At 36.2% G+C, this 16,900-nt stretch overlaps 1 protein-coding gene across 4 annotated transcripts in view; it reads left to right on the top strand.

Moving 5' to 3' along the window:
- The window catches only part of GPC5 (glypican 5), a 1,360,202-nt gene that overhangs the window by 694,332 nt on the left and 648,970 nt on the right, over positions 1-16,900 (top strand). Inside the window, exon 8 of one of the 4 annotated variants that reach the window (XM_032402775.1) lies at positions 4,247-6,889. The exons of the other annotated variants lie outside the window; for them this stretch is intronic. Within the exon in view, the coding sequence (XP_032258666.1) occupies positions 4,247-4,257 (11 nt within the window). The 3' untranslated portion in view covers positions 4,258-6,889. Of the gene's footprint in view, positions 1-4,246; positions 6,890-16,900 lie in introns of those variants that run through there. 4 annotated transcript variants of the gene reach the window in all.

Below are 16,900 nucleotides of genomic sequence, written 5' to 3'. Positions count from 1 at the left end.
CAGTAATGTGGCAGGATACAAAATCAATGCACAGAAATCAGTTGCTTTCTTATACACTAACAACGCAACTGTAGAAAGAGAAATTAGAGAAACGATTCCATTTACAATAGCACCAAAAACCATAAGATACCTCGGAATAAGCCTAACCAAGGAGGTAAAGATCTATACTCTAGGAACTACAGAACACTCATGAAAGAAATTGAAGAAGACACAAAAAGATGGAAAAATATTCCATGCTCATGGATTGGAAGAATAAACATTCTTAAAATATCTATGCTACCCAGAGCAATCTATACCTTCAATGCCATCCCGATCAAAATTCCAATGACATTTTTCAAAGTGCTGGAACAAACAATCCTAAAATTTGTATGGAATCAGAAAAGATCCCGAATCGCCAAGGAAATGTTGAAAAAGAAAAACAAAGCTGGGGGCATCATGTTGCCCGATTTCAAGCTATATTACAAAGCTGTGATCACCAAGACAGCATGGTACTGGCACAAAAACAGACATACAGACCAATGGAACAGAATAGAGAATCCAGATGCGGACCCTCAACTCTATGGTCAAATAATCTTTGACAAAGCAGGAAAAGACATGCAATGGAAAAAAGACAGTCTCTTCAATAAATGGTGCTGGGAAAATTGGACAGCCACATGCAGAAGAATGAAACTCGACCATTCTCTAACACCATTCACAAAGATGAACTCAAAGTGGATGAAAGACCTCAATGTGAGACAGGAATCCATCAAAATCGCAGAGGAGAACATAGGCAGTAACCTCTTTGACATTGGCCACAGCAACTTCTTTCAAGATACATCTCCAAAAGCCAGTGAAACAAAAGCAAAAATGAACTTTTGGGACTTCATCAAGATAAAAAGCTTCTGCACAGCAAAGGAAATAGTCAACAAAACAAAGAGGCAACCCACAGAATGGGAGAAGATATTTGCGAATGACACTACAGATAAAGGGTTGGTATCCAAGATCTATAAAGAACTTCTCAAACTCAACACCCAAAAAACAAATAATCAAGTCAAAAAGTGGGCAGAAGAGATGAACAGACACTTCTCTGAAGAAGACATACAAATGGCTAACAGACACATGAAAAAATGTTCAGCATCATTAGCCATCAGGGAAATTCAAATCAAAACCACATTGAGATACCACCTTATACCAGTTAGAATGGCAAAAATGGACAGGGAGAGAAACAACAAATGTTGGAGAGGTTGTGGAGAAAGGGGAACCCTCTTACACTGTTGGTGGGAATGCAAGTTGGTACAGCCACTTTGGAAAACAGTGTGGAGGTGCCTCAAAAATTTAAAAATAGAGCTACCCTGTGACTCAGCAATTGCACTCCTGGGTATTTACCCCAAAGACACAGAGGTAGTGAAAAGAAGGGCCATATGCACCCCAATGTTCATAGCAGCAATGTCCGCAATAGCCAAACTGTGGAAAGAGCCGAGATGCCCTTCAACAGATGAATGGATAAAGAGGATGTGGTCCATATATACAATGGAATATTACTCAGCTATCAGAAAGGATGAATACCCAACTTTTACATCAACATGGATGGGACTGGAGGAGATTATGCTAAGTGAAATAAGTCAAGCAGAGAAAGTCAATTATCATATGGTTTCAATTATTTGTGGAACATAAGGAATAGCATGGAGGACATTAGGAGAAGGAAGGGAAAAATGAAGGGAGGAAAATCGGAGGGAGAGATGAACCATGAGAGACTATGGACTCTGAGAAACAAACAGGGTTTTAGAGGGGAGGGGGGAGGGGGAAGTGGTTAGCCCAGTGATGGGTATTAAGGAGGGCATGTAATGCATGGAGCACTGGGTGTTATACGAAAACAATGGATCGTGGATCACCACATCAAAAACCAATGATGGTGACTAACATAACATAATAAAATTAAAAAAAAAAAAAAAAAGAATACCATTTCTTTACCTTACTACATACATTTCCACAATTGGATTCCAACCTTCCAGGAAACTCTCTAGACGGAGAAAAGCGATCCCCCTCTCTACCAGAAGGTGGCACTGCACTCCTCATTGACGAGATGCTGAGGCGGGTGCAGTGAAGAGATTATTCTTCATTTAGGAAGATGCTAGGTTTTAGAACATTTTATTTGAAATAATGAGACGCATGTGATTAATTTCCTAAAGAATAATTTTACTTTTCTCTTTTTGGGGGAAAGATGTGCGCTCTAAGTAAAAATGAACAGCTGTTGAGAATAAAAGCAAAATGCTTCATTTAGAATCTATTAATTTCTATCATCATTGTTCAGTACAATATTCTCAGGCTTAATTACTCATATAAAGAACATTATGACTGAATGCGAAATAAAGTCTTCTTTACTCCCCTCAAGATTTTTTTCTTCTTCTAACCACAACTTGTGTGGGTGACTTTTTATTTACTTTTTAACATGAAACTCCCACTAGGTAACTAGCTGTGTTCTAAAACCCATTTAATCATATGGTGGTATGTAGGACAGTGCCTACTTTGGCATATTTTTCTCCTTTCTCCCATTTCAGTCTGATGCAAATAGATATATCAGTCAGTTGCTACTGCTGGAATCTCTATTTTGAGAGAACAGGGCTCTTAAAAATTACTAGTAGCATATATAATATCGAAAAGCTCATTTTTTTTCCTGGGGACAATTTCGATGGGCTCCCATGTAGCTCTAAATGTATCACTTGCTGATGACAAGAGGAAAGAAAGGAGGCCGTGAAGACTTATTGACAGCTAAAAGAGGTTCCGATGGATTATCTTCAAAGAAATACAAGAGGAGGAAGTTACTCTGCTAAAAGCACAGCTTTGAACAAGCCCACTATTAATTAATTGTCAGAGTTGAGAGTAAAAATGGCACCTAACAGAGAAAAAGTAAAGGGAAAGGAGGAGAAAGAGAAAAGAAACCTTTATTTTATGTATTTCTTTTGTACCTTTGATTTTCACTAAGCTGTTTCATTCGTATACAGTAAGTGCATGACAATAAATGAGGATATAAAATAAAAGCAAAATAAGAGAAAGCAAAACAAACTAAAAAGACACATGGAGCTCATTGTTTAAAGGAATCATTCACTATTTCATGGAGTGGATTTTATAAATAAATGTAACAGTGCATAGTAACAGTGGTCATTCCTTTTTCACAGTTCTTTTTCCTAAAGATCTTAAAATAATATAATGTTCAGTAATATAAGATTAGTTTATTTTTAGTTTTAAATGTGGAAGAAAAAGTGTTGCTTAATTGAAGCACTTGGTAATTATGAAATTAGATGTCTAAAGGTGAGAACAATGTTTATTAATTTTAGTTGGTCTGGGAATAATACAAAAAAAAATTTCATTTTAGATTAATTTTATTTCTATGTCCTGGCATGGGATTACAGATTACTGAAATGTAGACAGTACAACAAGTAAATTTATGTTTGCATGACAAGTATACACATATTCCATTATTACTTTTCTAACCCTGAAATAAGTTTATCTGACACTGTAATCATGAAATTTTATTGAGAGCTTATTAAAAATATATTGCATATTATACTCCTACAGAATTTAAAGATTATTAATTTGATATCTACCTACCCATTTGTACATTTAAATTAGATAAATATTTCCTTTCTCTATTAAAAATAAAATTTACTGTTTCATAATTTAAGATGGAATCAAAGTAGCATTTTTACACTTATATTAATAAAATACAAATTATCTAGAGTACCATGAAACAGTAACTAGTATTCATTTTATTATGGATATGTAACTAACCGTAAAGGTTGAAACCTATATCGGATACAGTTTCCTACATTGAATAATAGGTAAGTGAGGGTTCTTCAACTATGGATTTGATTGATAGGCTAAAATCCACTTTGAGAATGGTTGTATTTAAACTCTGAAATGGAATTTAGTACCATTTTATTATCATTCTACATAAATTAACACAGCTGCTCTAGACACGGCTCTCTGAGTCTTGAGGAGTTGGCTGTGCTCTGTAAGCAGGTCTGGAGGGCTCTCCTTGGTCAGCTTTGCCCCACAGCCTCCTCATTCTTTTGGGTACTTCTGGTGTCTCCACTCCCTTCTGTTTTGAGAGCCTTTTCCTGGCCAGGGGGATTAGCCACTCCATTCTTTATGCTCCCCTTATAGACTGGACAGCTTTTTATTACACAGGTAATGATGTATTACTCTGCTTTTACATATCTTTTAAGAGTAAGAGAAATACCATTCTGTTTGAATTTCCAATGTTTAGCACCGCGGTGAACTCAGTGACTGGCCTACAGAAAAACTCATCGGAACTTTAATATAACTCTGCTGGATGAATAAAAGGAAGGAAGACTAGAGGAATGGAAGGAGTAAGAGGCCAATTTTCTTATGTCAGTACTTTTGTAATAAAGGTTTTAGTCTTTGCATTAGGAAAAATGTACATTTTTTAGAAGTATAATCTTTAGATAACCTTTGTTTAATGTTCTACTAGGTGCTGACCACCTGCTTTGCAGGGGTGCATCCCAGAAACATATAGCCCTACAGTCCTGTATGTAACAACCCTGCTCCACATTGACTTGCTGTCTCCTAACACATCAGTGGCTGTCAGGGATAGGAAGAGTCACATCCTGTCTGGGTAGCACCATGATCCATGCTCTTTAACTAAGATGTAGTACTTCAGGAAGCAGTCATGCAGGCACATTATGTCTAATCTAATTATAAATATTTGCTTAGGCTATGAAAAACATGTGAAGCATTTTAATATTTATGACTCTGTAGTTTTAGTAAGATATTAATTCTCCAAATTAAAAAATTCATACTCAGCAAGATATACTCCAGAATGGGTAAATTATAAGCTGAATATAATTTAAAAACCTGGCTATTTGCATAATGGTTTTTAGTATCAAGGTTTAATTGGGCTGAAAACATTTTAACTAGAAGTTCCTTATCTTCAAACTGTTGGCCCAAATTTGCAATCCATATCTTGCTATAGGTAACTCTAGTTAATGGAGTCCATCTGAGTACCATTACTTCTTTATGGCAATCTATTTTCATAAACCATATAAAGTAGAGATAATTATCCTCATTTTACAGCTAAAAACAAACAAACAAACAAACAAACCCCACCAAATCTGATGTTCAGAGAGTTGAAGCACCTCACCTGATTTCACCCAGCTCATCACGGGTGGTTGAGATGGAACTCACAGATCTCTATCTGACTTGAGGGCCATGCTCAGCACATTGCGGGTTCAGGCAATGGATGCAATGTGCATGGCAGACATTGCCATATAGAAACCTACCGGATCCTGATACTGTCGCCGTGGTAGTCTAGGTATGATGATTCATTATTTGCAGGTGAGGAAAAAGAAAAGTTAGAACAAGTCCGAAGTCCCTGAGCAAGTTAAAAGAGGCCAGGATACCAAGAGAGATCCCATGATTCAAGTTCAAGGCTCATTCCACTGCCTCGAACCTGCCTGACAATGCTTTTGCACATTTCCTTACAGAAGAACAGTATCCTCATTCAGAAATTGCATAGTGGTCATGGTGGGATATGCATCTTAGGAATTTAGAAATCGGTTTCAGTTTGCTGTAGCCTGAAGCTACACATGATGGCATGGTAATGCAGGTATTCATTAGGGAAGAGAATAGAAAAAAATAAAACCTAAGTGTAAAAAGGATTAGCAGAGGGCATATACTAGGCTCTTTCTGACCTACTATTAGCTTCCCTGTTAGATCTCACTTCATTTAATAGTCTTTCTCCAACAATGTGGTCTTTAGGGCCATTTCCTCAAAATCTGAGGTAGAGTGAGAAAGAAAGTGATTTTAGGGTCATGACTGAACAGCTAACGGGGCACAGATTCAAAGACATCTATTATCAGGAAAAAATAAGCTTACCTTAGGATAATTATCATTGAAAATTCTAAAGCTTAAATCAGAGAAACATTAGTAGTCTAATAAAAATCTCTGCTATAGATGTGTGGACATGGTATTGCATTTAGGATAATTTAGGAAGAATAATAATTGAAAATGCGTCTGAAAATCAAGTCATAAGATTGCATGGCCCTTCAATGTAAATGAATATTGCAATATAATTTGATATTAAGATCTGTCTATGCATTTTCTTATATAGTAAATATTTTTGAACCATAATCTACATACAGACATAAAATACGTGTTTTCTAAATTTACTGTTGGGCATGCTCAGCGCCTGAAATTAAATAACAAGACAGGACCTAAACAGGACATGAAATTAAATCACAGGACAGGATTATAAACTTACAAAAGAAGATTAAATAAAAAAATTAAATCAGGCACTATGAAAAGTGTATTGTATTTATTGGGTTTATATTGATTATTTAATCTTTAAAATAATCATTACAGTATATTGGCTCCAAATGTTAAAAAAACTAACATTAATTTGCTCCTGTTGCCAGACAAGTGTTCAACTGTAGCATTTAAATCCAAATCTATTTGAGGACAAATCCACTGCCTTTAATAACTACACCATATTCCTACTTTTGTGTTCTTTAGGCCACTATATACTTGTGTCAGTGATCATGGTGCAGAAAAGAAGGATGGAAGAACTAACAACTAATGTGATAGGACATAAAGCAAACAGAAAATGCTATAACTCTGGCAAGTGGGTTTCAATGAACAACTTAGAGGAACAAACTACCAATTGTACTTCATTTGAATAAAGTATGTTATATTTAATAAAAATAATTGTTTTGTTAAAAATTAATTTGTTTTATGTTCTGAAGCTTTTTTATTGAAGTATAATTGATATGTAAAATTATATTAGTTTCAGGTACACCACATTGATTTGAAATTTGTTTGTATTGCTAAATAATCACCACATTAAGTCTAGTTAACATCTGTTGCCCTACAGAATTTATAAAATTTGCCTTTTTCCTTATGAGAATTTTAAGATTTACTCTCTTAGCAACATTCAAATGTACAATACATTATTATTAACTATAGTCACAATGCTGTACATTAGGTCTCTATGACTTATTTATTTTATAACTTGAAGTAGGTACCTCTTGATCACCTTAGCAACCCCCGCAACCTCCTCCCTTCTGGCAACCACCAATTTGTTCTCTGTATCTATAAGTTATGTTTTGTTTGTTTGTTTTGTATTTTAGATTCCATGTAAAAGTGAAATCATATGCTATTGGTCTTTCTCTGTCTGACTTATTTCACTTAGCTTAATACCCTATAGGTCCAGCCATGTCATTGCAAATAGCAAATTTTCATTCTTTTTTGTGGCTGAATAGTATTGCATTGAATAAATATACCATTCTTTATCCAACCACTCGTTGATGTACATTTAGGTTGTTTCCATATTTTGGCTATTGTAAATAATGCTGCAATGAACATAGGGGTGCATATATCTTTTTGATTTAGTATTTTCATTTTCTTTGGATAAGTACCCAGAAGTAGAATTGCTGGATCATATGTTATTTCTATTCTTAATTTATTTTTTAAATTTAAAACTTCCATACTGTTTTCCACAGTGGCTGCACCAATTTACATTCCCACCAAGAGTGCACAAGGGTTCTCTTTTCTCCACATCCTCGCCAACACTGGCTAGTTCTGTCTTTTTGATAATAGTCATTCTGGCAGGTGTAAGGTGATATCTCCTTGTGGTTTTGATTTGCTTTTTCCTGATTATTAATGATGTTGAGCATCTTTTCATGTGCCTCTTGGTCATGGGTATGTCTTCTCTGGATAAATGTCAACACCTAGTTTCAGGCTGATTGGGAGCTAAACCCTTGGGCAGCAGATTTTAAGGTATACAAATACATGCAGTCCTGTGTGACAACAATTGTAAAGCCTGCTGGCCTTCAGACCAGGTAATCTGGTGACAGTTGCAAATATTGGGGTTTCAGATGAATAGATGAGCTCTTTTGTGCAAGTATTGGCAAGCTATAACGAGGCCAAGGGATAGCACAAAGACGGCATCCCCTGGCCTAGGTTCCTTGAGAACACTTTCGTAGCCTCTGGAAGTGTGATAAGCCTATAGCCTTCCCTGAGGACGACTGGGGTTGTGTTTCAGTCTGCTGTCTGTGTAGTGCCCTGGGGGAGATAGCCGCCAAGAACTATCTCTCTTATTGTTCCAGATCTGTGGGGCCCTGACACACAATCCCCTGGCCACCAGAGCCAGGGGCTCAAGGGGTGTTCCTGTGTGGGGTGTGTGCATGGCCTTGGTGGGGTACAGGAGCAATGCAGGAGCGGTGGTATGCCAGACTGCCGGCTTCGGTGGCACAAAGTTATCAGCTTTGGTGGGACGATGGGAGCAGGGGTGAGGAGCTCAACCGTGGCTAGAGCAGGATCTTGGGAGTAGCATGCGGTGGGGTATGCCCATGGTGCTAGCAAGTTAGAGAGGAGTGCAAAAATGGTGCCCACTAGTGCCTCAGGCTCTGGAGTGAGTTCTAACAGGTTTCTGGAAGATGCTTTAAGATTAGCAAATGCATCTCCTTCTCCTATACTCTAGGTGCTTTTCAAACTGCTCCTTTTATGTTGAGTCCTGGGGCAAGTAAGTCTGTGCACCCGCCCTTTAAGAGCTGACTCCTCATTCTCTACAGTTCTCTGGTTCTCCTAGATGTATCCCCCTTGGTTTTCAAAGCCAAATGTTTTGTTTTGTTTTGTTTAGAGATTTTATTATTTTTAAGTAATCTCTACACCCAGTGTGGGGCTCGAACTCACAACACCAAGATCAAGAGTCACATGCTCTACCGACTGGGCCAGCCAGGTATCCTAAAGCCAAATGTTTTGGAGGCTCATCACTCCCATGCACATCCCAAGGGTTGGGGTGCCTGATATGGGGCACAAACCCTTCAGTCCTCAGGGAGAAGCTCTGTATTTGTGAGATCCCTCCCAATTATGTGTCACCACACCAGAGGTTGGCTTTTTGGTGAGACCATGCCCCTGCCACTCCTACTGGTCTCAGTGTGGTCCTTTTATCCTTTATTGTGGAGGAGCTGTTCAGCTGGTTTTTCAGAGAGAATTGTTGCATACGTAGCTAGAGTTTTATTGTGTCTGTGGGAGGAGGTAAGTTCAGGACTTCCTATGCCGCCATCTTGAACCACCTCCAAAAAATATAATTTTTATTTGCCTTTGAAAAGTTTTCCTGGCCATTAAGTTTATCTCAGAATTTCATTGATTCACTGATTCATTCAGTAAACATAGAGTTGTTATGTATTCACAGGCATTCTGGATTCAGAAGGAGATTCAGTGTGATTCAACAATCGCTTTTAAGGAGAGTATGAGCATTTGATGAGGAGGACAGAGTCTGTGCACAGACCTTTTGGCATGGACTCGCTGAGCCTTGTAAGGACTGAGCGAGCCAGTAGGGCAGGAGCCAAGGGAGCAAGGAAAGCATAATGAATAACTAATTAGAGAAGAATTAATTTTGCTTTTCATTAATAATATCTTCAAAATATATTTCTCTTACAGAATTTATTGGAAATAAAGATGTATTCCATCTCATAAAAGTAATACTATATAATATACTATCAGTGAAGTAGTAATATCTATTACTAAATAGTTTGTCTAAAATTTTTGAAGTATTAATATCAATTTTACAACCACTTATGCTGATAGTTCCTGATATTTTTATAAGATTTAATTAGAGAGGTAATGTTTTATTTTAAAGGCATATACGAACTTCCACATAGCAATAAGAATAGAAATGAAGATTTCTATGTAGAAAGCACTTAATATATAAATATATATGCTTAATATGTATTTTAAAATTTAACTGATTTTTAAGAGGGAGAAGCAGAGGTTTGATTAGTTTTTTATTGTTCTATATTTAATCAGCCCTAAAATATAATTATAACCCTACGAGAGAATTAGTCTCCAACTGAAAATTTTATTGAAAACTAAGTGGCCTCACTAAAGATTTTAGTCTTAGAGAAATTTCACTGTTATTTATAAAACTTTTGCTTTGGCCCTTCTGTTCATGATCCAAAGGCAACATTTCTCTAGCTGCTAAGCTATTCTGTTTTCTACTTTCCAACATGCCAACATCAAAGCTGTAACTTTGCCCTCTCCTCTCCTTATCCACGTCAGACCCAGGGTAACTGGGAGAACTTTCAACATCAACAGCAGCTCATCTTACCGATAAACAAAGCACGGAGACAGAGACACGCAGTTGCCAGACACAGAAGGCAGTGGGTGAAAGTGGGGCATTCTCCTCTCTAGCCTCAGATAGGAGAAAGTATGCTATCGTGCATGACTTGATCCTAAGTTAAAATAATATTTATTTGGGTGGGCCTGCCATACAGGAAACGTTAAGATACTGAAAACTGTGCAGTGGAAACAACATGAATTGTACAACTAAAGGTGAGCAGGCTGAGGATGAGGGAAGTGAGTGGTACTGAAGACAGCGGTGACGGCGGCAATGGGGACAGCTCAGATAGTCTCTGCTCACACAGAGTTCATTAAATGCCTCCACTCGCAGATTCCTGATATGCTTTATAAGCATCTTTTTCACTCACAATTCCCTTCTCTGAAGTTCCAAGGATACAAAACAATAGTAAAATATCCACCCCCACCCACCGCCCAAGCCTGCCATTTTCTTATAGACTTCATACTTGTTAACTTGAAATTTGGAAGTACCAAGAACAGAATACATTGGAAATATCATGGTATTCAGAGAAGGAACTGTCATGTACATAATATGACATATGTATGTGTACATCATGTCCTTAATAGGACGTTATGTGGTGTGGTCACCAGCCACGAGGCTGCGTGTCCTCATCAGCCTGGATAAGAGCTGCTTTTTGACATGTTATACTATGACGTCGAAAGGTATGTTTCATTTCAGAAATATGTATTGCTTCTTCAGATTCATAGTCAATTGTATTGTCTGCATTAGCCGTTTAAAATCCTGTGTAAAATCATAACCTGCTGTAGTACTTTTGTATGCCTTGGTTTCTGTAATTCCACTTTATTCTTGTGGGGCTGCATCCCGCCCCCAGTATTCTTTGGGAAAATGCAGAATAGGTTGCTTTTGCTACCTGTTGTTAATGTCATAGTAAAAGTTTTCGTATTTTTCTCAGAAAAATATGTATATATGTATATATAAAGATATAGAAGTAATATATAATATATACACATATACATGATATATATGACAAAGGACATATAGGAGATTATATATATATATATATATATATATATGACCCATTGCATGCTAAGCCACTACATTATAGCCACATGGCTACGTGGGCCTCAACATGCCAACAAATTCTTGCTTCAAAATCCTTGCACTTTGTTTCCTTTTCCTGGAATTCTGGTGCCTCGCTTTTCTGACTTAAGGCTCCTTCTTATCTTTTCAGTCTATGATGAAATAACATCTTCTCTAAAAAATCATTTCTGATTTATGTAAAGAGGTCAACCATCCCCTCCATATCATAGCACCCAACTATTTTATACTAGAGAACTTCTTCTCATCCATAGATATCTGATTATGTATTTGTTTATATATTATGTATTTAGGTATTGTGTGCCTCTCTTCACTAAAAGGTTTAGTGCTATATTCCACTATATTCCTGGCACCTAGAACTGATTCTGTTACTAGCTGTGTCCGATTAAAAATGTTTCTCACTGACAGATTTGTTTATAGGTCATTGATACGCTCCTTATTAATTAGTAACACTTCTTTATTAGTAGATAATGATTTCCCCACAGGATTCTGAGGTCCAAATTTATAACCTGCTGTTCAAAAATCTGTATGATCTAATTAGCTCAGATATTATTCTTGCTTCCATCATGAGGGAAATACAGATGTGGATGGATGGGTAAATGAGTAAATAAATTAATAAAACAATGAGTAAAGTCAGAACCTGAGGAAGATAATTGCACCTTTCATCAATGATGTCAAGAAAGAAGTCCACCACGTGTATAGCCTTGAAGCCAATGACAGAGGTACCTAAGTGGCCTGATAAATTTTAATTTCTGATCCAGGATGGCTATTTATATAATCTTTACTAGCAAATTACAGTTGGAAAAGGATCCAAGTAAGTTATTTCTGATAAGCTACAGTCACATCTCTATCTTAGAAATAGAGAAATGGTCACATACTCAAAATGAATTGGAAAACAGTGAGTCCAAACCAAGTCTTATTCCATTAATTCCATACTAATACTGAGACGTCAGAGAGGTACCTGACTTACAGATGATAAGTAAGTTTGGTAGGCAATACACACTTAAAAAAAAAAAAAAGATTTTACTTATTTATTTGACAGAGAGAGAAAGGGCACAGCAGGTGGAGAGGAAAGCAGGTGGAGAGGGAGAAGCAGGCTTCCCACTGAGCAGAGAGCCTGACACTGGGCTTGATCCCAGGACCCCAGGATCATGACCTGAGCTGAAGGCAGATGCTTAACCAACTGAGCCACCCAGATGCTCCGGAAATACACACTTTTTATTTCATTTAGAAAAATGTTTAACATCTAAAGGGAAGTCAGCAAATACGGTTTGACTCTCTTCCATGATCAAATAACTTGCTATCAACTGTCGTATCAATGTTACAGCAAAGGAAATTAAAGAGAGCTCAATATTGCCAGATAGTTTAAAGGTAGGAAGTGAGGTTCTTCTAGAATTAGATTCTTTGTAAAAAATAAGTACATGACCATTACTTAGTCAAGTAGCAGGAAATAGCATTTGAGAAGTTCATTGTTCTTTTCACTGCAGAGATCTGTGTATTCCAGTCTCCAAAATCAGCAGCACCTAGCCTATGGTCCACTTAACGTAAAAGTTATATAAAGTATCTGACAACTTAATTCATTAATTCTAATATCACCTTTCCTTTCATTTGAAAGCAAAAGTAACATACTAAATCAATCGACTTCTCATTTAATTTCAAAATATAAATGTCCCCAGTGTCAGAAAGTGGTTAATTCTATTTGAGATAATATTTAATAGTGAAAAAAATATTTTCTTTCATAAAAATGTAAAGGTGACTTCATATGGTTTGAAAGGAAATATTGTCTATTTTCAATTAGAAGACTAATTTCATAAGAGAACATTGATCATTATTATTTTTATAATTCATATGTTTGGATATTTTATAAGTCAAATTAAAGGCTCAAGATTTCAACGCTACTCAGGAAAAATTAGTGTTGGATCTGTCTTGGGAGTCTTCGTACAGTCCAGAGATTTGCCCATTTGTACTAAATGGACAGATTACATCAGTCACAGAACCATTGAAGTTTTATTTTAAAATTCAGACAGAAGTGTAGATACTGATTGCGTCAACTCAAACACAAGGGTTTTTATTTTAAAAAGAGCTGTGATAGTCCCTCCAGACTAGTGTATATAGTTTTGCGTCTCAGGAATCCTTTAAGAAGAATAGGCATAGGCAAAAGCCTGCAATATATAGATATTACTAAATTTCAGAGCAAGCTGAAAATTACTTGGATCCTGTCTGTAAGTCAGATTGAAAACACCTGCTCCTGTCTAAGTCTTTGTCAATATATTCTCATTGAGAATATGAAGCACAGTCATATTCTTATTCTAATTATATAATGACATATCCAAAAAGGAATGAATGGCTGCATTTTTCAATATGCTGAGGCATGACTATGTTATTTTGAATCCCTTTTATTTTTTTCTTTTACATTGAACTTTTCCCAAGTTCCAAGTAATATTTTGCTCACGCATTCCTTCTTAAAACACGAGATCAAAAGAAAAATAAAAAAAGACCTCAGTGAAAGTTTTATTCACTTCTATATACCCCAAAATATTGTGATTTAATTTCTGTGATGAAGTGACACTTGCTGTCACACAAAATAATTGTAATTATATTATCCTTCATCATAAACATGTGCTAAGTACATATTTCCTTAAATAATTGTATTGGCCAGAGCTAATGCAATTTTGGGTATAAATGTAAGAAATCCAATGCAAACATACTTAAGCAAAATGGGGGATTATTTGGCTCATGTAAACTGTAGAAGACTCTCAATTAGAGGAACTAGAGAATTAAAACCGTTGGGATTCTCTTTGTACCTCTCATTTTTGGCTTTTTGCCAGCCAAATTACCTCAGACTGTGTTTCTTCAGGGCTAAACTCATGATTTCTGACATCATCAGTGCCTGTATCCTCAAAGCTTTCCCAAAGGAAAAAAAAAATTTGCCATTTTCAGCTTCATTTTGAAAAGTCCTGGGGGAACTTTTCTTATTGGCCTATGTAGGCTCACATGCCTACAACTAGACTAAGTATTATGGGCCCAGGACCCTGTTACTATGTTTGGACCAGCCTTGCTCAGGTGTCATCTTTAAACCAATACCTGTAATTATGGAGCTGGGGGATCATGTAAGAAGTTGGTGGTTCCTGTGCTGATCTCATGGTTAGAGCAAAAGAAGTGTTCCCCAAAACGAAGAATACCTTTGCCAGGAAAAAAAAAAAAAAAAGAGAGGAGTGCAGGGAGGGCGACACACACACACACACACACACACACACACACACACACACGAGGTTATGCACTCTCTCATTTCCTATTCTTTCATCTTCCCTGTCATCAAGCATGTACTGAACATCATCTGTGGACTCCAGTGAAAGCTAGCACTAATGGATTGGCATACTTTGGGTTATTCATGATCTTTGTTCTTCAGAAATTTGAGTTGTCATTATTTATGCCTTTTATGATTAAAGAGAGGAAGACATTATAGACTAAAGTGTAAAATTTAACAACATAAAAGGATGAATCAGATGTCTGAGAGTGGTATTTCATCAGTTCTAAGTCACATTTCTGACACCCGGTTAAATCTTAGAATTGATGGAAGTCTTAAGGTGCTGTTGGCCAGGTGGCACCCATAGCACATTGCCACTTTAATTAATGATCAGCTTGGTTGATACTGCATGTGTTGATTTCAACGGTCATAGAAGAGATCTTCAAAAAAATTACACAGTGACTCAGCATTAAAACAAAAAATATATTGTCTTTTGCAGAGAGTCATGCAAACAGAGCAGTGGGCATGCATTTGCTATTTTTGAAGCAAATATTCAGAAGTAGAAGCATGAGTTCAATTCAATTTTCTATTCTTTTAGAGCAAAAACCAAATACCTTAGGGGACCTACGATAGAAGCATTCCCACAAATAGATGAAGCTATACTTTGCTTTATTACTGATTCAGGTGCAATGCAACTGAAGTTAAGGGAGATTGCTAGATGCCTTGAAAGAAATGAAAGGAATTTAAGAACATGAGTCTTGAATGACAAAATTACATAGAATTGTCATTGTGGTATCATGACAGATGTTATTTAGCAAGGATTTTCTTTTCTTTATAGTACATAAAATAATAGTACATGTTACAAGTGATGGTATCTTTGATGTCAATAAAATACTATAATAAAATAAATTGATGTTACTTCATGGAAGTCATCTTGGCAGCATTATGGAATAGCAGGATTATTATATTAGTATCAGATTATTGAAATAAATTCACAGTCCTGGTGGGAGATCTTCACATACCTTTTACAATAACTGAAAGAAAAAGCAGAAGACAGTAAGGATATAGAAGACATTAACAACATAAATCACAGACCTATTCTAATTAATATAGTGAACACTGCATCCAGTAATAGAAAATTGAGCCCAACAATGCCAGAAACCATGTTCTTTTCAAGCACACATAGGATATTTACCACATCAATAATATGTTGGGCCATAAAAAAATCACTCAGAGTATATTCTCTGACAGCTGTGGAAACCAGCCAAAAATCAATGAAAATCACATAACTCGATATGGAATAATGTTAGCACCTGCACTGAGATCCTGAAATCTAGGGTAAAACACAGAGAAACTATAGATACATATTTTATTATGAACCCATTTCTCTTACTTATTACATATAAATCACCAGTCCCAGTTAATTCAGTATGAGAAATGAAGAAATATGCTGGTTGAACCTTTTAATTGTCACTTATTTCTCAATGCCTTGAATTAAAACAAATGTTTGGAACAATGTGGGGGCATATCCATTCAAGGTAAGACCTTAATTTCATGAATTGTTCTTATACTAATAAGAATGTTCACAATAAAATACAAAAATTTTAGACCTGGGAAGAATTTTCAGGCCAAATTATGAGTAAGAAGGTTGAAAGAATCATCTCGTTAAAAGAATAGAAGAGCCATGGAAACAATTGGGGTAAAGTTTGAGTTTTGTCTCTGCTCTGTGATATTAGGTGAAAGATTTAAACAGGATGCATTTCAGTCTTCTGTATAGAATGGTTGTAATCAATTCTTGCCTATTGACTCTGCAAGAAAATAAGGAATTGGAACTAACATCTGGTGAGCACCTAATAACTACTGGTAATAAGCTTGATCCTGAATCTGAGGTTGTTTAATAACAGTTAATACTCCTAACAACCACAGTAGGTATATAAATAAAATGCATGTGAGAATTCTGCATTAAGTGTAAAAATTAATGCCTAGTTGTTATCTCATGTGAACAAAAGTATGTGTGCATTTTTATGTATCATATGTTAGATTTTTAGCATGTTATCAGTATCACAGTGATGAGAACATATTTTTTTTCTTTATGTACCATAAAGATTCAGAGTTTCAATATGCATCATGGAAACTATTAAGCTTTATTTCTTTTTTTCATAGCAGATTCTGATTTCCTATTGAATAACTCAACACATTAGGTTCCTCGGTAGGCATTCAAAAAGTATTTTAGGAAGGTTTTGCCAATTCTCCGTTGATGTTTGGGGCTCAGTTCCCTTCTTTTCCTTATTAGCATTGCTAAAAAGAGTTGCTTCTTCCTCATAACTAAAATCTGATTGAACAAAGTTATCACTAGACCTCCTTTTATCTATAGCTATCTGTTCTTTTCAGGCGTATCAAGGAACTTCTCCAGTTCCAAATAATAGTCATAATAATCACCAACAACCTTGTTCCATAAT

The sequence above is a fragment of the Phoca vitulina genome, unplaced genomic scaffold (assembly GCF_004348235.1).
Source record: "Phoca vitulina isolate PV1807 unplaced genomic scaffold, GSC_HSeal_1.0 scaffold5, whole genome shotgun sequence".
Taxonomy (NCBI): domain Eukaryota; kingdom Metazoa; phylum Chordata; class Mammalia; order Carnivora; family Phocidae; genus Phoca; species Phoca vitulina.
Note: the sequence above shows the minus strand (reverse complement) of the source record. Positions and strands in the feature narration are given on the sequence as shown.